Source organism: Asterias amurensis, chromosome 16, assembly GCF_032118995.1.
Source record: "Asterias amurensis chromosome 16, ASM3211899v1".
Lineage (NCBI taxonomy): Eukaryota > Metazoa > Echinodermata > Asteroidea > Forcipulatida > Asteriidae > Asterias > Asterias amurensis.
In genome coordinates this window covers 10,974,243-10,995,301 of record NC_092663.1, presented here as the reverse complement: position 1 = coordinate 10,995,301, position 21,059 = coordinate 10,974,243, and the positions used below count along the sequence as shown (strand labels likewise).

The window sequence follows — 21,059 nt, the reverse complement described above, 5'->3', positions numbered from 1 at the left end:
TCTTCTAACAGCGCCCTCTTTTGAATCCCCCTCCAGCCCAAGCTACTTTCCAACATAGGGGACAGAATTCACATAACAAATCTCAGGTACCCTGGATGATGAGAATCTATTATATCTCCCTTGGGCTCCCATTTTACCTGGGTTAAGAGGGCCAATTATGATTAAAGGAACACGTTGCCTTGGATCGGTCGAGTTGTCCTTTGAAAAGTGTTTGTAACTGTTTTTAAAATGCATATGGGTAAAAAGATGTTGTAAAAGTAGAATACAATAATCCACACAAACATGCCTCGAACTTGCACGGTTTTCCTTTTACCTCGTCGACTAACACGGTCGGCCATTTATGGGAGTCAAATTTTTGACTCCCATGGCCGACCGTGTTAGTTCGCACCGTAACAGGAAAACCACGCAATTTCGAGGCAAACTTGTGTGGATCATTGTATTCTACTTTTAAAACATCTTTCCAACCATGCATTTTATTAAAAAGGGTTACAAACGCTTTTTATAGACCAACTCGTCCGATCCAAGGCAGCGTGTTCCTTTAAGTGTCTTGCCCACAAGAACAGAAGCGTCATGATAGGGATTTGAACCCCCACTCTGATGACTAAGGTGCATAACTTGAGTCAGATGCTTTAGACTGCTTGACTACACAAACACCATACAAACGTTTCAAACATTTTCAAACAAAATCAATCTTAACCTTGGTTTTCAAGGTATTTTGGGGGAAGGGCGGGGTTTTAAAGGGAAAGTATAGCTTAGGTTTTTTGGAACTGTTTTATTCTTATACAAATGTAGACATATACAATAACCTATTAAAAGGTAGTTGTGTTTTTGAGATATGGCTGAAAATCCGGAGTAATAATTCTGTATGCGCAGGAAGAACAATCGAGGGACTTACCTGCTAGAAAGCTTCTCAGATTGAAATTTGGGATAAAAACTCATTTATTTGTCCATAATCACAGCACTTCAAAGTGAAATGATTCTTAAAGGAACACGTTGCCTTGGATCGGTCGAGTTGGTCTTTGAAAAGTGTTTGTAACCGTTTGTTATAAAATGCATATGGTTAGAAAGATGATTTAAAAGTAGGATATAATGATCCACACAAATTTGCCTCGAAATTGCGTGGTTTTCCTTTTACTTTGCAAACTAACACGGTCGGCCATTTATGGGAGTCAAAAATTTGACTCCCATAAATGGCCGACCGTGGTAGTCGACGAGGTAAAAGGAAAGAAAACCACGCAATAACGAGTGATACTTGTGTGGATCATTGTATTCTACTTTTGAAATATCTTTCTAATCATATGCATTTTATAACAAACGGTTACAAACGCTTTTCAAAGACCAACTCGACCGATCCAAGGAAACGTGTTCCTTTAATGCTTTATACATACGAAAGCTGCTATACTTCTAACCAAGTAAGTTTTTATTGCCATTCATTTTAGAATGATTACTAAATGTATACCTTCACTTTAAAGACACTGGACACTATTGGTAATTGTCAAAGACCAGTCTTCTCACTTGGTGTATCCAAACATATCCATAAAATACAAACCTGTGAAAATTTGAGCTCAATCGATCGTCAAAGTTGCGAGAGAAAAGTGAAAGAAAAAACACCCTTGTTGCACTACATGTAATTTGTGTGCTTTCAGATGCATAATAGAAAGGCTTCTGCTGAAGTAATTTGAGTGAGAAATTACCTCTTTCTCAAAAACTACGTTTCTTCAGAGGGAGCCGTTTCTCACAATGTTTTATACTATCAACAGCTGTCCATTGCTTGTTACCAAGTAAGTTTTGTACGCTAACAACTATTTTAAGTAATTACCAATAGTGTCCAGTGCTTTTAAGACAACAAAAAAGTTTTATCTTACAACATCCACAGCTTCTTGGTGTCTTTCTTGTGAGATGTGGTCCTTGAGAAATGGACATCGCTGCTCAATCATCAGCGCAGACTTGAGTCCCTCTGCAGTACAGTCAGCAACGATCCAACCGCAGTCACGCGTGCTGAATGGGTACCCACCCTGTAAGTAATACACAACAACAGAGTCATATGCTGTAACAACCGTTACTTACTTATTATTTAGTTTGCTGTTATACCAATCATAATAAACAAATACTAATATAAGATCTGTCAAAATGATTTACATGAAGGGTAATTTTGTGACATACGCGTCAAATGAACTCAAATAAATCAACAGGATGAACACAATTCTTTAACTTGAAACAAAGTTCTTTAATAATATAAGGGGAAATAATATTTACAGAAATGTTTTACAGAAATGTTTTACAGAAAATTTACATAAAATGAGAGTAAAGTTTGTGGAGTTTAACCTCAAGGGGTCTTCTCTTACGCCCAGGTTTTGGTTGAGGAAATCAATTTAAATGACAACTGCACACCTTTGGTAATTGTCAAAGACCAGTCTTCTCACTTGGTGTATCTCAACAAATGCACAAAATAACAAACCTGTGAAAATTTGAACTCAACTGGTCTTGGAAGTTGCAAGATAATAATGGAAGAAAAAAACACCCACTGTCACACAAAGTTGTGTGCTTTCAGATGTTTGATTTTGGGACCTCAAAATCTAATACTGAGGTCTCGAAAATCAAATTCAAATATTTTAGTTTGTCCATGACACTCTAGAGAATATCCAGGTGCAGTATTTCTTGTCACACAGGCATGGTAACCCGAGGTCTCACGTTTGAATCCTGTTGGTGAACTATTCTTTGTTCACAACCAAACTCTATCAATTGACGTTACATATTCATAAAAGACGTTTGTTTTTGACATTTTTGTGTTAAAGCCATTGGACCCTTTCGGTAAACAGTGTTGTCCAAGGCCCACACTTTGTGTACCACAACTTCTATATCAAATAACAAACCTGTGAAAATTTAGGCTCAATCGGTCATCGGAGTCGGGAGAAAACAACGGAAAAACCCACCCATGTTTCCGCGCGTTTCGCCGTGTCATGACATGTGTTTAAAATAAATCCGTAATTCTCGTTAACGAGAATTTATATTGTTTTACCGTTTTCTCAAAAAGTAAAGCATTTCATGGACTAATATTTCAAGAGAAGTCTTTCACCATTACCCTCTGTAAACCCTGTAAATTATTTGTAAATCAGTGAACTTTTTTTTTTTTTCTGTACCGAAAGGGTCCAATGGCTTTAAACACTAAGAGGCCATTATGCAACATATAATGTCTTCCTCGGCATATGCTAAAATCAATAAGAAATTTGCTGTTTGTGAATCCATTTGTTAAAAGCATAGTGAGTTTACCGTCAAACAACAAATATTTTAAGTGTGTATGTCAACTAAACACTTCTTTGTTGATTTAACTAATTACTTTAAAAGCAGTTAAATACAAAGAGGACTTCACCAGTCGGACTCACTTAGGCAAAGATGGGGATGTCGTTTTAATTTAATAGCTTTAAAAAACAGTTAAAACTCAAAGACTAATACACAATCCTAAGTCATCAGCTAAAGCATACATTTCAAAGCGATACACTGCCTTACACTGGTTACTTTGGTGTATAATACAAAATCTTACATTGAACATGGTTTGAAAGATATTCTAATTTGAAATAAAACAATCCACAAAAATTCGGATTGATAATACCCAAGCCTACATCCGTATGGACTGTAAAAGGGGGTAACTCTGTTTCAGCCCTAGGAGTAAGTGGCAACTGCCTCTGTAATAAAATAATTGTAGCTCACACCTTGAAGTGGCCTTCCGGGCTTGTGTGTCTGGCGACTTGCATAAAATAAAATAAATGTGGCTATTGTAAAAAAAAAAAATATCAGTTTTTATGCTCCCAAATTTGAATCTGAGAAAAGTAACTGCAGTAACATTTCTCAGATTGTGTTGGGGATCATCTTCTTGTGGTCTAGCCACTCCAGATCATACTGCATTAGACGTCACTTAACGTCGGTGCATAATATTACAAAATACTGATAGATTTCTTAAAATTTGTCATTTTCGTCACTGGGTTTTCCCTCGAACAAATTTTCTGGGATTTCCTCCCACATCTTAAACTGAATTTTCTTTCTCCCCATGGGGTCTTTGGATCCTATTGAACCAAAATTTTATGAACGAAATTAAGTTATGAATGAAATTAAGTAATAAACTACTTGAATGGGATAACAACAATCTCTATTTGTGAAAGTACATGTATGAGCGACTATTTTCTATAAATAAAAACATCAATGATATGAGCAAATCTGTACGAGATACTTGCAATCAAGTAAGTTAAATACTAAGTTCATCTGTATTTTACAAACTATAAATCTAAAATTACCAATATCTAATTATCCCTAATCACAGACTATATATTGCTACCATGATTATGGGTCGTATTAAGACAGAAACTCACTAGGGACAAAAAACATCTGCAGTTATCACTAATTGATTAGAGTAAATTTAAATCTTAAGACACTTTCAAGACACTGGACACTATTGGTAATTGTCAAATTTCAGCTCAAATGGTTGTCGAAGTTGCAAGATAATAATGAAAGAAGAAAAACACCCATGTCACACGAAGTTGTGTGCTTATTTCAGATGCTTGATTTCGAGACCTCAAATTCTAAATCTGAGGTCTGGAAATCAAATTCGTCAAAAATTACTTCTTTCTCGAAAACTATGTCACTTCAGAGGGAGCTGTTTCTCACAATGTTTTATACTATCATCCTCTCCCCATTTTTCGTTACCATCAGTGTCCACTGCCTTTAAGAGAGAAATCCCTGGTTATAGGTTGAATAGCTTCAACCCAAACACGGATTTTGTTCAAAGAGAAAGACCGCCATTGTTAGGGATAGATACCTCAGTTGGTAGAGGAAAAGTATCATACAGGACACCCCCCCTCCCCCTACACCCCGAGATGTTTACCCCCATAAGGTAAAGTATAGGCTAATAAGGATGTTAAATCATAAGGGGTGCCATCAGACAAATTGTTAACACATTGTTTACAAAGTGTTCACACATTCTCCATACGTGCAGGCAGCATCTCCAGGTTGCACAATTTCCTCTTGTCACACTGTCATGGTAACGTACCCCGGGGTTGCAGTTTCGAATCCTGCTGGTGAACATTTCATTGTTCAAATCCAAGTTCTATCAATTGATGTTACATGTTCATGAAAGAATCAAAAATCACTTTGATACCTTTGGTTAGAGGCAATCGATGTTTACTCTGTTACGGTGCACAGGGTGAATTGGTTCTTGAACCTATTGGTGCAATGTTGCAATTGCAATAACAATAATATCAACCCGTTTTAATATAGTGCTTTTCACAACCAAAGGGCGTCTTAAAGCACTTCCAACATTATTAACCCTGGTCAATGGGCCTTAATTCATTTCTTAAACCATCTCAGCCCCCTGGGGATAGACAGCCCTTGCAACAAATATGCGCTACTCGGCTAAATCAATCACAAGAACCATCTCTGCTCTCACAGGTACCCATTTACCACTGGGTGGAAAGTGTCACAATCAGGACTTGAACCCACACTTCTGCTCAACTCATAGCCAGGTCCCTTTCATAGATTGAGTATCATTGTCGCCTTCTTCAGTTGTACTTGGTTGTGCAGCAATAGTTGATGTATGACTTATTGCATGGACTGGTCGTAGGATGTTTTGCTGTCTATTTGTGGAGGCTTTCATGTGAAAGGCTTGGACAAAGGCAGCTCGGTATTGCCTGTTTGTCACCCCGTAGATCACAGGATTAAGAATGGTGTTGATGTACTGAGGCAACAGAAAAACCCAACCTCCTCCATTCCACAGAAAAACCTCAAATGGATTGTTAATTTGAGCTACTTTACAAATCCAGAAGAAGAGAATGAAAAAAATGTATGGAGATTGACAAATGAAGAACACCACACCGTTGACAATCAACATTTTGGCAGCTTGGTTGCGGATTTGCACGGCTTTTCTGTCTGTCTCTGTTCTACCATTGGCACCCCTGCGTTTGTTAAGTACCTGTATGATGCGTGCATACATGTACAGGTTGGTAATCATTGAAAAGAACCAGGGAATAATGACGATGGCTTGACTGTAGTGATAAGCCCACAGGTCTATTAGTGTACAATAGGTTATAGCTGAGGGGAACATTTGGTAGAAGTCATCATCGGGCCAACGTACACATTGTCTTCCCAGAATTGCAACAAAAGGTATTAACAACACACCCCAGATAAACCCAATCAACCAACAGAACGCAACGATTTTAAGGGTTCGTTGACGACCACGGATTTTAAGATGCTTCAAAGGATGGCAGATGGCAAGATATCTCTCAAATGACATCATAGTCAACAGTGCAATAGATGAAACATACCCGGTCAATACAGACACGTTTCCCAACCAGCATTCCACAGGATGGGTGAATGAGGAATGAGCTTTCACTGACGACCGTATAAACGACGGAAGGTTCAAGCACACGTAGCTGAACATAAACAACAAGTCAGCCAATGCCAAGTGTATCAAGTATACAGTCGTGTCCGACCTCACCTCAGGAACACGAAAAATTACAAACAGAAAAATGAAGTCGAAGAATATACACAGACCCAAGATAGTGGGTAGAATAAAGGGTATCACAACTTTGTCTGTAGAATTATGGAGCAATAGGAGAGCTCCGACTTCAGTGAGGTTCAGTGTATCATTTAAACTGCATTCTGTCGGTTCCATGGTGAAGTTTAGCTGCAATCCAATCAAGATCAAAAGCTATTTATGTTAGGTTTTCAGCTCTGTTCAAAAGAAGCTTGACGTAAATATCAGACGATATTTTTTGTCTAATTGTTGAAACTGGCCTAACAGCTTTTAGAGTGATGAGGTGAACTGTGGGCTCACATCCTCACAAATTCACTCTAAGTTCTGGTGTCGTCTTTCTCCTTTATCTAGTAGTCAGTTGCAGGTTGACATTTCTTGTGTTTGAAACTGAGAGGCCATTATGCAAAACGTGTCTTATACGTCTTGCCATTTACTAAAATCAATAAGAAATGGGCTGTTTGTGAATCCATTTGTTAAAAGCATATTAAGATTATAAAAAGCATAGTAAGATTATCAGCAAAAAAACAAATATTTTAAGTGTGTATGTCAACTATACACATCTTTATTGGTTTTAGTAATTACTTTAAAAGCAGATAATTGCAAAGATGACTTCACCAGTCCTCAGCCTTCACAATCTGAAAAATGTTACCGCAATTTGGGAGCATAAAAGCTTTCATCTTTTTAAATTAATAGCCACATTTCTTTGAAGTAAAGTTTGTCCACAAAAAATGTTTATACATCTGTACTATCAAATGCTGCTCTAGGCTCCAAAGGTTTCTATTGCCACTAAGTAGCTGTTTCGACCTGGGGTTGGAACAGGTATTGTTTTTGTCAAGATTCCTATCATAATAGAAAAAAAAACACTAATAAATTTGTAATATTTTTTGTTTCCCTTACTCCCTTGAACCATTGTACACATTTTTGTTAAATAAATAACAACTAAATTAATGACATGGAAAACTTAGATCCCATACCAAACTAAAGCTTAGTTCTAATACTTACATGTAACATTTAATTTAATAATGGTTTAAAGTCTTAAATAATTAGCCTTAATTCAGGTTATGAATATTTAGTTATCCAATCTTGTTGAAACCATATCTCAAAAAGTATAACGGCAATCATAAATCTATTTTCACTTGTAATAACAAGTTATGTATATACTGTGAATGTGTTTTCCTGCATGGACGGCGCCATCATGAAATCATTTATCGCGTGTTTTGAAATGTACACTATAGCTGACAACATGGGGTTGTGTTAAGTGTTTGAATTGTAATTGTTTTTACAAGACGAAATCCCCGTCTTTGCCTAAGTGGCTATGCAACTGGTGAAGTCGTCTTTGCAATTATCTGCTTTTAAAGTAATAACTTCAATCAATAAAGACGTGTATAGTTGACATACATACTTAAATATTTGGTTTTTTCTGATAATCTATGTTTTTAACAAATGGATTCACAAACAGCCCATTTCTTATTGATTTTAGTAAATGGCAAGACGTGTAAGACACGTTTTGCATAATGGCCTCTAAGTGTCAAACACAAGAAATGTCAACCTGCAAGTGACTACTAGACAAAGGAGAAAGACGACACCAGAACTTAGAGTGCATTTGAGATGATGTGAGCCCACAGTTCACCTCATCACTCTAAAAGCTGTTAGGCCAGTTTCAACAATTAGACAAAAAATATCGTCTGATATTTACGCCAAGCTTCTTTTGAACAGAGCTGAAAACCTAACAGGAGTAGCTTTTGATCTTGATTGGATTGCAGCTAAACTTCACCATGGAACCGACAGAATGCAGTTTAAATGATACACTGAACCTCACTGAAGACGAAGCTCTCCTAATTCTCTATAATTCTACAGACAAAGTCGTAATACCCTTTATTCTACCCACTATTTTGAGTCTGTGTATACTCTTCAACTTCATTTTTCTGTTTGTAGTTTTCCGTGTTCCTGAGGTGAGGTCGGACACGACTGTATACTTGATACACTTGGCATGGGCTGACTTGTTGTTTATGTTCAGCTACGTGTGCTTGTACCTTTTGTCATTTATACGGTCATCGGTGAAACCTCATTCGTCTTACACCCATCCTGTGGAATGCTGGTTGACGAAGGGGTCTGTATTGACCGGGTATGTTTCATCTATTGCACTAATAACTATGACGTCATATGAGAGATATCTCGCTATCTGCCACCCTATAAAGCATCTTAAAATCCGTGGTCGTCGAAGAACCCTGAAAATCGTTGCGTTCTGTTGGTTGATTGGGTTTATCTGGGGTGTTTTGGCAGTACCCTTTGTTACAACTCTTCAAAGACAATGTGTACGTTGGCCCGATGATGACTTCTACCAAATGTTCCCCTCAGCTATAACCTATTGTACACTAATAGACCTGTGGGCTTATCACTACAGTCAAGCCATCTTGATTCTTCCTTGGCTCCTTTCAATGTTAAGCAACGTGTACATGTATGCACGCATCATACAGGTACTCAACAAACGCAGGGGTGCCAATGGTAGAACAGAGACAGACAGAAAAGCAGTGCAAATCCGCAACCAAGCTGCCAAAATGTTGATTGTCAATGGTGTGGTGTTCTTCATTTGTCAATCTCCATACATTTTTGTCACTCTCTTCTTCTGGATTTGTAAAGTAGCTCAAATTAACAATCCATTTGAGGTTTTTCTGTGGAATGGAGGAGATTGGGTTTATCTGTTGCCTCAGTACATCAACACCATTCTTAATCCTGTGATCTACGGGGTGACAAACAGGCAATACCGAGCTGCCTTTGTCCAAGCCTTTCACATGAAAGCTTCCACAAATAGACAGCAAAACATCCTACGACCAGTCCATGCAATAAGTCATACATCAACTACTGCTGCACAACCAAGTACAACTGAAGAAGGCGACAATGACACTCAATCTATGAAAGGGACCTGGCTATGATAGCGGCAATGAACCCCTTATGTTCAGGTACCGATTCACTCTGTGCCTTGTAACATAGTTAATATCAACCCTCTCTAATCAAAGGTATCAAAATGAATTTTTATTCGTTAATTTTTTTAACAAAAAAGTGTTCACCAGCAGGATTTGTACCTTTGACCTTGGGTTACCATGACAGTGTAACAAGCAACCCATAAAGTTATATATAAGAACTAGAGGGCGCACTGGTGATGCTGCTTGCACAAAAGCGGCGGGACCGCCAGATGACAAGCACGCCATTCTGTATGCGCGTTGAATATGAAATACACGTTTAGCATTTTTTTTATTGAACGCTCACGCGATGCTGTTTGTTCAACATACAAAATGGCCGCACAAACACACGCTGTGAGATGGCTGTTTTGTCAACTTAGAAAATGGCCGCCTGCGGGCATGCCGGAGCACATAAATAGGCCAGTGCGCCCTCTAGTTCTTATCTATAACTCTATGGTGCAACCTGGAGATGCTGTCCACATGAATGGAGAATGTGTAAACATTTCGTAATTGTCTGATGGCACCCTCTTACGAATCAACATCCTTATTATATTTGACCTTATTTGGGTAAACATCTGGGGAGGGGGTGTTCCATATTATGACACCTTTCCTCTACCAACTGCTGTATATATTAAACAAAATCTGTGTGTGGGTTGCCAGTCAGAAGCCATACAACCTGTAATTGCTGTGTAACCAGGGACTCTTCTCTCAAAAGTTTTAAATTTAAATTGATTCTAATCGTTTGAAACTAGTTTCAACTGCAGATGATTTTGTCCCTTGTGAGTTTCAGTTTTAAACTTTCGATCAAGCTTATGATCATTGATTGCTACAATATATAAATCTAAAGTCTGTGATTAGGGATAATTAGAAATTGGTAATTTCAGATTTATAGTTTGTAAAACACAGATAGAAACTAAGAATTTGGTATATAATAGATGTTGAGTTTGCATCAGGGATAAAGAGTATTAGTTTTTTTTTTTTTTAACCCATACACCGATGTGTGTTAGCACTGTATACTACTTTCCCGAGTCCTGTGAAAAAATATCACAGGCATGTTACTCGGGTGGGATTCAAACCCACCAACCTTGCCGAGATTGATCGGTAGCTAGAGGCAGTTTTGGGTAGAATTAGAGGAAGAATTTGGCATTTAAAGACACTGGACACTATTGGTAATTGTCAAAGATCAGTCTTCTTGTTGGGTGTATCTCAACATATGCCTAAATTAACAAACCTGTGAAAATCTGAACTCAATTGGTCGTTGAAGTTGTGAGATAATAATGAAAGAAAAAACACCCTTGTCAAACGAAGTTGTGTGCTTTCAGATGGTTGATTTCGGGACCTCAAATGCTATTCAGAGGTCTCCAAATCAAATTCGTGGAAAATTACTTCGTTCTCGATAACTACGTCACTTCAGAGGGAGCCGTTTCTCACAATGTTTTATACTATCAACCTCTCTCCATTACTTGTTACCAAGTAAGGTTTTATGCTAATAATTATTTTGAGTAACTACCAATAGTGTCCACTGCCTTTAAACTAGTATTTCTTGATTCAAATAACACTCGTTCGTAGCTTATAATCATTGGTGTACACTATTTATTTGTACAGAAGTAGTCGCTCATAAATACAGATTAAATTTGTTTTTGATAATGTGACCTGATCCACCAAGCCCGGACTTTCTGCAGGCATGATTTGTACACAGCCCAGTGGAAGGAAACATAAAATCTCATATTTTATGGAGATTGCACTGTCCAATTCTTATCACCTTTTGTTTAGGGGGCACATCTCAAAACTTGTCCAGCTTTTACTTTCATAACTCTTAACTTCTGTAGAAATTATGACGCATCGCAATTTTAGACTAGCACCAGAATGCACAAGGTCACACTTATTGTAAAAAAGTTTGCATAGTCTATACCATTGAATTAGTTTATTAGGTGTTCGGCCACCAGCCGAACAACTATTGTTATTGTTCTGTTTTTTTTTTTTTTTTTTTTTTTTTCTGCGTGTTCTTCTCCTCGAACGTTCTCGCGCGATTTTCGCAAAAACTAAAGCTTGTATGAACCTGAAACTTACCATATATATTGATCTTAATGAGTAGACGAAACAGCAACATTTTTGGAATGATGACGTCATTGATGACGTCATTACGTTCAAAAAAACGCTAAAAATTGGAGAGTTCATATCTTGAGAACTACAAATGCCACACACAAGATATTTGGTGCATATAAAAGGTCTTGTAATTAGCTACAAAAGTCGTGCACAACGTGACCTCATGTGACTTTTACTTCCGGTTGAAACCGGAAGTTCAAAATTTCAAAAGTTCATATCTCAAGAACTATATATCATATTCGCAAAATTTGAATATCAGTTTGAAGATCAGTTATCCTGCTCAAACTTTTGCACAAACATAATGCCAGTTGAATTTTGCCTTCTGGTCGTAAAAGCGCGCGTTTGTGTTGACCTCCATTCATTACGCGTAGAAACCAGATAGTATCGCCATTCATGTATGTGAATGCTACTATTGTATTGTGGGTGTGTGGGTGTGTGTGCGTGTAGTTCATGTAGACCTACATTGTATCCATGCTCTACGACAAAACAGCACTGCGTGGCTGTGGGCATTACGGGTTGTGTATACACATGCAGACTCCGTTGAAGGCGCGCGTAATTCAAATTCCACTACGCTGGGATTCACCTCATCTTTCTTCGTGCGATTTTGAACAAAATGTTAAACTACTATGAACTTGAAACTTATCATAAACATGAACCTTCATGAGTAGATGAACCCGCAACTTTTTTGGAATGATGACGTCATTGATGACGTCATTACGTTAAATAAACGGTAAATAATTGAAAAATTCATATCTTGAGAACCACAAACGCTACGTACAAGATTCTTTCACTACATGAAACCTCTTGTAATGTTCTACAAATGTTGTACACAACGTGACCTCATTTGACCATTCACCCGAACACCCTGAGTTTGTACACAAACTCTCAATTTCTAGTTTATACTTAGTTTCATTTAATAAAATTCTGGTTCAGGGAGAAAGAAAATTCAATTTAAGATGCGCGAGGAAAACTTCAGATAATTTGTTTGAGGGAAAACCCAGTGACGGAAATGACAAATTTTTTAAAATGCAGTGTTATTTTATAATATTTTGCGCAGATAATACTAATTGAGGTCTAATACACTATAGACCTGAATGGCTATAACCACAGGAAGATGATCCCCAATAGGAATACAAAATACAAACCTCTTAGTTAGTATCTGTGTTTACAGGTGAAAAACTTGCTAAGTACAGACACATCAAGCTTAGCAGAAACGGGTCACCAGCCAACATTCTATGAAGTTTAATCCCAATTCCACCGGCAGTGCAATAATTTTTTGCATAGCAAAGAAATTTGCTAAGTAGCATTTTCTGCCAAACGAGCTCTATGAAAATTAGGCGCTGTTCTTTTGAGAACTAAGCAGTCTCCAAAAAAACATTTCAACACCCAAATTTTAATTTTTAAGACCTCGGCTTACCTTGTTCATCTGCCTGTAGTACTTCTGATAATTTGGTGGGTTTTCTGGGATCTGGGTGAGTTTGAAGAAATCGTGAGTCCTTTGAAGGCATTCATGGAGTGACTCGTTCTTTGCAGCCCCTCCCTCTAGGAAGGCCTGGGCGGCAAACGCTGTGTCCCACAACTGGGAGCCATTGGTGCCCTGCGAAGATAAAAAGCAAAGATATATAGAGCGCTGAAGACGCAAGATGGGGAAATGGAGCCCTATTCTATTGTTAGAATCCATAAAACTTATTGGCGCCATTACAGCCAGCAAACGCTGTGTCCCACAACTGGGAGCCTTTGGTGGCCTGCGAAGATAAAAAAGATATATAGAGGGCTGAAGATGCAAGATGGGAAACTGGAGCCCTATATCTACATGTACGCTTGGAATGCGTCAAACTCAGCGACGCCATTTCAGCAAGCAAATGTTTTGTTGTATCATTAATAGCAATGGTCATTGTCTGCACTGATCTTCTGCTCCATCAAAAGAGCTGCTTGCGGAAATGGTGTCAAGTGCACATTTATATTCAGCCCAAGTTTCCCATCTCTACAATCTTTGATAAAAAGTCAACAACCTCACACTTTGCCATCCCGTTTTGGCAAACAAATGTCAGTTGGTAATGTAAAAAAATAAATAATATATTATGTAAAATAGTTATTATATCTATAATTATAGTATTCTTCCTCAATGATACAAAGTTTTGCGACAGATTTACATTCAACTTCACCATTTGAAGCATAAGATAATAGAAAGATTACCTTAACACTGAGGTGCTGTAGTTTTTGAGAAATGAGTTAAACAATGTCGCGACAATACATTCTACATGCTAAAATAATGTTCATGACTTGTTTTACTCATTTATCGAAACCTAAAGCACCTCAGCAAGTAATATTTTAAGGGAAGCTTGCTACCATCATTCTCTTCAAACCGTGTAAGTTTAATGTAAATCTGTGAACATTGTGTTTTGTTTCTAAAACAAAGTACCCAACCCCTTTAAGTTGATCCTAGTTAGTGGTTCTTAGGTTTCTAATTGGCACCCAGAAGATATTAACAAAGCAGGGTGACTGCCAACATAGGGCTAGATACTATATAGATAGCTCAGTTGGTAGACCGCTGGCACATTAATAAAGATGTAGTTGAGTTGAAAACCACTCTAGCCACTTTTTCCTTGTTCAACCCCCGCCCGCCCCCCCCCCCCAAAAAAAAAGGTGCTGAGTGAAGGGGGCATGGTTTACAACAGAATTACGCCACACTTACAAACAGGATTCACACAGGTATACAACACACTGAAGATGAGGATGACCCTACTTTCAAAATTATCAAATTGAAGGAAAATAACTTGAAGAAAATGAGAGAAAACTGGCCATAAATAATGTCAAAATTACCTGCATTTTCATTCCATCCAAACCGATCCTGATGACAAAACAAAAGAAAACAGGTTTTCACATAAATCCACATGACAAATGAAAAAATACTTTTCAATAGCAAAACAAAAGGATTCGAACTGACTCTAGCTACCAGGCAATCTCGGTAGTCTAGTTGGTAAGACATCTAGAGTTGCAAAGGTCGTGGGTTTGAATCCCACCCAAGTAATATGCCTGTCATTTTATTCACAGAACAATATTCTTTATACCGATGCAAGTTTAACATCCATAAAAACAAAATCTGTCAACAACAAAAAAGTTGCTGGGGCATGAATTTGGTGTTAAACTCGGCATGATCCCCGGCTAGGATATATGATCGTTACTTCTACTAAACAAAATTATTGAACAAAATTATTGACAAAATAGGGCTAGACCACCATCTAGGGCTAGTTAAAGGGACAGTACATGTTTGGTAGTTACTCAAAACAAATATTAACCTAAAAACTGACTTGGTAACGAGCATTGGAGAGCTGTTGATAGTATAAAACATTGTGGGAAATGACTCCCTCTGAAGTAACTTAGTTTTTGAGAAAGAGGTAATTTCACACTAAAATAATAAAAGACTTCTAGCTAGAAGTCTTTTATTCTTATCTGAAAGCACACAAATTCGTCCAACAAGGGTGTTTTTTCTTTCATCATTTCCTCGCAACTTCGATGACCAATTGAGCCCAAACTTTCACAGGCTTGTTATTTTATGGTTATGATGGGATACACCAAGTGAGAAGACTGGTCTTTGACAATTACCAATAGTGTACCTTCCCTTTAAGGACACGTGTCATGTCAGGAACTTGAACCCACACTCTGCTAATCAGAGTCACCCAGGACCCAATTTCATAGAAAGCAGAAAATTGTGTATAGCAGTTTCTAGCTTAGCAGAAATGAGCAGGGTACCAGCCAAAAATTTCCCATGTGACATGGTACTTTGGGTGGAAACCTTAATCTTGTAAGCATAATGTTGCTGTACTTATCTACTATTTGTGCTAAATTAGCTCTATGAAATTTGGCCTAGAGTTTAAAGGCAGTGGACACTATTGGTAATTACTCAAAATAATTATCAACATATAACCTCACTTGGTAACAAGTAATGGGGAGAGGTTGATAGTATAAAACATTGTGCGAAACGGCTCCCTCTGAAGTGACGTAGTTTTCACAAAAAAAAGTAATTTTCCACGAATTTGATTTCGAGACCTCAGGTTTAGAATTTGAGGTCTCGAAATCAAGCATCTGAAAGCACACAACTTCGTGTCACAAGAGTGTTGTTTTCTTTCACAGTTATCTCGCAACTTCGACAACCGATTGAGCTCAAATTTTCACAAGTTTATCATTTTATGCACAAGTGAGTAGACTGGTCTTTGACAACTACCAATAGTGTCCAGTGTCTTTAAGTCCGGTGTTCTTTTCCGCTCGCTGTTTTTGATGTAAAACTTAATAACACAGAAAGAGAGACATATAAGGCAAGCTAGACATACCATAAATAATCAGGAATACGCTCAACATGTTGTTTGAATATGGCCGAGTCCGGTCCGTCTGTCATCCATCGCACCAACATGTTGATCACTTTGGAGATCTGCTCAAGATAAAACAAAAACACAGTTAGCCCCAAGCGTTTTAATTAATGGCAATATAACGTTTTGGTTAAAAGCCTACAGCAACTTTCAATAGCATAACGCATTTTGAGAAACATTTCACTTCTAAGTAATATGGTTATGTCAAAATATGTATGTTTTTATGCCACAATATTTGCATCTGAGAAGCATTTCTGTCAGTAACCTTTCTCAGATTGTGTATACAAATTAGGGATTATTATTCCTACTTGGACATATTACATGTAGCTCTGGATTTTCAAGGATATCTCCAAAACAAGACAACATTTTCACATGTTAGTTTTATTGTATTTATATCAACATTTATGAAAGGATTAACACCATTGAGTGGTTCCAAAAACCAAAGGTTTACTTTGCCTTTAAAACCATATTCATAAATACCTCAGACAATTTCGCTATTCCTATTGGTGGAGAGCGCGTCACGTGGGTGTGTATAAACCTTTGTTTATGACCGGTAAAAAGTGTTAGTTCATGGGCGTGACACACACCCTTGCACGTTTTCTTATAAGACAGTTTCTTTATTCCTATTAGTCGAGAGCAACGGCTGAAACAGTTGTGCCACATCACGCGATACGAACGATGCCCACAGGATTTTCTTATAACGAGTTGTTTACCCGAGGGCGGCGGAGGGCTCTACCATTTCATAGCTGGAGGGGTGTTGTGTTGAAAGAAATCATTTAACAATTATAATGTTTGCATTTATTTTACTTTTTGACCAAAAGTAATGATGTTTTTGACTGAAAATGTATTTATGAAAAGGAATCAAAGTGTGTTGAATCGTTTTCAACTAGTGGTTTAAACCCGCCGAGGCCTGGTTCTTTATAATTTACCTCGACTTCGTCTCGGTAAAATTATCAAAACCAGGCCTCGTTGGGATTAAACCACTAGTTGAATACCTTTTCAACAAACAATGATTCCCTTGTTGGGGTTAACCTCAAAATGTTTTTAAAAAAGTTTCTTCCTAAAATCCCACCACAATGTAATCTTTGTTTCTTACTATCCCTTTTCTGTTATTTCTCTTGTTAAAAGGTCTAGTAATCACTATTAAGCCGGCCTAAGGTTGACCTACGATTTTCTTGCACCGCAACAAACAAACACGCAGACAAACAGGATCACGCAGGATCACGTCTAAAGTTGAAAGTGTTCTACTCTTGCTACTGTTATACTTTCGAGCTGCGACTGTTTCGATTGTCTTAAAATAATCGCAGTTACGCTCAGGTTGTAAACAATCGCCGACTGAAATGTTCCCGATGGTCTTAGCTCAGGCGCAGTGTGATCCTGAAAAGTCAGTCACCGACTGATTTTTGTTGACGCAAGGTCACCCTGAGGCACGTTTTATAATTAAAGGCAATAAAACCCTTTTGGTTAGAAGCCTACACCAGCTTTCGATAGTAAAAAGCATTTTGAGAAACCTTTCACTGAAAGAAATAATGAAAGATATTGAAATATAATTCGTTTTTAACTAAGAAAAAACCCCAACCGAGAATATCATACTTATTTTTATGATGTAAATTAAACTCACAGGTCCGATACTGATGCATTGAGTGAACTCATCGTCAGCTTTGATGTGGTCAAGGCACTCGTCTAGCGCACTCTGCCGCCATTTAGCACTATGGTACTTCTCATATATATCTAGGCAACCTGTATACCAAAGACGAAAAAGGAATCAAAGATCAGTTACACAACATCATGAAAATATAACCTTAGGGTATTGTCACAGGAGGCTACTCTTCCAGGCAACTAAGAGGCAACCAAGTGCAGTGCATGCTACAAAATCACTTTGGTAGCACATTTTATTATTATTATTATCATTATTTTTTTTTTATTTTTTTTTTTCCCATACACCAATGTGTGTTAAAAGCACTGTATAATCAGTACTTTCCAGAGTCCTGTAAAAAATTATCACATGCATGTTACTCTGGTGTGATTCGAACCCACGACCCTTCATATTCTAGACCAGCGTCTTACCAACTAGACTACCGAGGTTGCCCGATAGCTAGAGGCAGTTCGAAAAAATTAATATTCTTTATCCCCGATGCAAATTTAACATCTCTTATAGCACATTTTAAGTCATTTTTCAAATGTCTTACCATCCCCAAGGAAAAATTGTGAACATTATAGAAAAAAAAAATCAAATGTGAATGCATTTTCTTTTTTGAGATTGCCTGTAGATTGCCTGTAAGTTGCCATGTGTGACATGGCCCTTAGTATAAAAATGGGACATCATTATTTGGGTTAAATGTTTTTGAGGATTCCTAAACAGAAAGTTTAAAGGGTGGGTAGGGGAGGGAGCTCATTAAAAAAAGTTACAGAATGGGTATTCTACCTACCGAATGCTAAGTTATACAGCCAACTATGGGGCGTGTACAAGTCCACTTGTGCTATGTTGCTTCGCTGTGCTGGCCAATTGATGGTGTAATAGTCCTCCACATAAAGCTCCTGGAAAGAAAAAGAAAGAAATGGGCCAACGATGTTCATCAGAAGTTACTTTTTACTAGACGATAACTTTTGTCTACAGCACCAGAATTGAAATGAAAAATATATACATGTACTAGTGAAGTGTTTTAATAGAAAGTGCACTCAATAACTTTGTATCATTATTTGTTATTATTATTTGTATTATAAAGTACCATCCTGAGATCCATGATCAAGTCATCTGGTTCAGCCTGAAATTTGATCCCATAGCAGTAACTCATCGGCAGGTAAACCTGTCTGCAATGGCACCAGATGGTAGAAGGATGAGCGGGAGTATACGTTGGAAAATTCCTGCAATGAAAAACAAAAAAATACTCAGCATTCTATAGAGTTTTCCGAGTGTAATAATGCACACTATTGGTAATTACTCAAACTAATTATTAGCATAAAACCTTACTTGGTAACGAGTAATGGTGAGCTATTGATAGTACAAAACATTGTGAGAAACGGCTCCTTCTGAAGTAACGTAGTTTTCATGAAAAAAGTAATTTTCCAGGAATTTGATTTTGAGACCTCAGATTTACAAATTGAGGTCCCGAAATCAAGCATCTGAAAGCACTCAACTTCGTGGGACAAGGGTGTTTTTTCTTTCATTAATATGTTGCAACTGTCAAGACCAATTGAGCTCAAATTTTCACAGGTTTGTTTCTTTATGCATATGTTGAGATACACCAAGTGAGAAGACTGGTCTTTGGCAATTACCAATAGTGTGTGTCTTTAAAGACAGTTATAAAGCCAAAAAAACATATCCACCTATGGGTTGCTCAAGGCTCTGACAAGAAGAAAAGTAATGAAAAATGGCATGATGGAAGGTGTGTTTTCAATTTGGTCTTGAAGTTGTCAACAGTCACACATTTACTGAGTTGGGGAATGTGTTCCACAAACGAGGAGCGACAGAAGCAAATGCTCGATCACCCCATGATTGTTTTGATTTGGGAGACAACCAGAGAAGGATCACTGGAAGTCAGGAGACCTGAGGGAGATGGCTTATGGATGTTGATGAGAGAAGCAATGTATTTAGGTGAGGAGAACTTTAAAGCCATTGGACACTTTCGGTAAACAGTATTGTCCAAGGCCTACACTTCGTGTATCACAACTTATATATAAAATCTGTGCAAATTTAGGCTCAATTGGTCATCGGAGTCGGGAGAAAATAACGGGAAAACCCACCCTTGTTTCCGCACGTTTCGCCGTGTCATGACGTGTGTTTTAAAATAATTCGTAATTCTCGATATCGAGAATTGACATTGTTTTAATGTTTTCTCAAAAAGTAAAGCATTTCATGGAATAATATTTCAAGAGAAGTCTTTCACCATTACCTTCTGTAAACCCTGTAAGTTATTTGTAAATCTGTGAACTTTAAAAAAATTTCTGTTCCAAAAGTGTCCAATGGCTTAAATGTGATGAGTAAGACTTTGTCTGTAAGTCACTGTTCAGCTGGTAACTAGTGAAGGCTTCTTAGGACTGGTGTAATGTGGTCAGAATTACTGGTGTAATGCGATCTTCACACGTGTGCACATGTACTTTTACATGTAAGTGAGCCACCAGGGCCCAATTTCATGGCTCTGCTTACCGCCGAATTCTGCGCTTACGATCACGATTCCCCGCTTACGTGCAAGCGCCGAATTTCTGCGCTAGCCTTGTAAGCGTAGAATGCCTAGTAAAGTGGAGTACGCACGCGCAGAAGCCCAAATTCGCCCCTAACCCGTGAAATATGCTTGCCGTATGCACTGAATTCCCTGCTTCCGGTAAGCAGAGCCATGAAATTGGGTCCAGGAGAAGACCAACCAACCTAGAGACCCGTACCAAAGAGACGGCGCATTAATGCAAACCTTACAAGAGCACCTTTCTGATTATCTGAGGATGGTTGGTATACATCGTCTTAAATCAGCTTTACTAAGCCACTCAAAATGTCAAACAATAAAAAAGGAACAACTAGATGCCTGTGCGCTGCAGAGGCACAAACATAGACAAGTGAACAAGTCTTTAATGATTTGCTGCTGTGATTGTCGCGTCGTGGTGTTGACACTTTCTTCTGAATTTAATCTTAGTTATAAAAAATTTTGTTTATACATGTATCAATATTAAAAATAAATAAACAAATTTTTAGGGTTGGGATTGCCGGTTAAAAACGGAGAAAACAAATCCCTGAATAAGTCTGTTTTCTAACCACTGAGGGCACCATAGGTTACTCACCAGAGCTCAGGAAAGAGGGTGTGCATTCCATCCCATTGATAAACATTCAGAACCGACAGCCAGAACTTGCCCCAAGAAGGTATAGCCGCAGCACCTCCTACAACCACAAACAAGTACACAGGACAATAAGTAAACAAGTCAAATGCGAAATAACATTTTGGTTGGCAAAATGAGCGAACATCACGCTGTTTTGTACACGGCTAATGGCTGTGTGACGCAGATGCGATTGCGCGTCTGCTTATAGTGCACAACTCTATGATGCCGTTTGCCAACCAATAGGGTCTGTACGCATGCGTAAATGTAATTAGCATATTTCATGGGAAGGGTCCATTC

The 21,059-nt window shown here is 38.0% G+C and overlaps 3 protein-coding genes across 3 annotated transcripts in view; 1 reads left to right on the top strand and 2 right to left on the bottom strand.

The window, feature by feature from the left end:
- LOC139949104 (lanosterol synthase-like) overlaps window positions 1-21,059 on the bottom strand; it is a 35,899-nt gene that overhangs the window by 6,728 nt on the left and 8,112 nt on the right. The window contains exons 6-13 of the mRNA XM_071947510.1: window positions 20,727-20,823; window positions 18,686-18,821; window positions 18,386-18,494; window positions 17,578-17,696; window positions 15,921-16,018; window positions 14,413-14,440; window positions 13,007-13,186; window positions 1,866-2,015 (exon numbers count right to left, since the gene is read on the bottom strand). Of these exons, the coding sequence (XP_071803611.1) occupies window positions 1,866-2,015; window positions 13,007-13,186; window positions 14,413-14,440; window positions 15,921-16,018; window positions 17,578-17,696; window positions 18,386-18,494; window positions 18,686-18,821; window positions 20,727-20,823 (917 nt within the window). The remainder of the gene's footprint in view (window positions 1-1,865; window positions 2,016-13,006; window positions 13,187-14,412; window positions 14,441-15,920; window positions 16,019-17,577; window positions 17,697-18,385; window positions 18,495-18,685; window positions 18,822-20,726; window positions 20,824-21,059) is intronic.
- On the bottom strand, window positions 5,360-6,661 carry LOC139949307 (neuromedin-U receptor 2-like). The gene has a single exon (XM_071947724.1). It carries the CDS (start codon window positions 6,659-6,661, stop codon window positions 5,504-5,506), a length of 1,158 nt encoding a protein of 385 aa, XP_071803825.1. The 3' UTR covers window positions 5,360-5,503.
- Window positions 8,299-9,456, top strand: LOC139949140 (melatonin receptor type 1B-B-like). Its single transcript, XM_071947544.1, has one exon. The coding sequence runs from the start codon at window positions 8,299-8,301 to the stop codon at window positions 9,454-9,456; it is 1,158 nt and encodes a 385-aa protein (XP_071803645.1).

Excerpts from the sequence above, each read along its gene's own strand:
- LOC139949307 (XM_071947724.1), bottom strand. The coding sequence starts at position 6,661 with ATGGAACCGACAGAATGCAGTTTAAATGATACACTGAACCTCACTGAA.
- LOC139949140 (XM_071947544.1), top strand. The coding sequence starts at position 8,299 with ATGGAACCGACAGAATGCAGTTTAAATGATACACTGAACCTCACTGAA.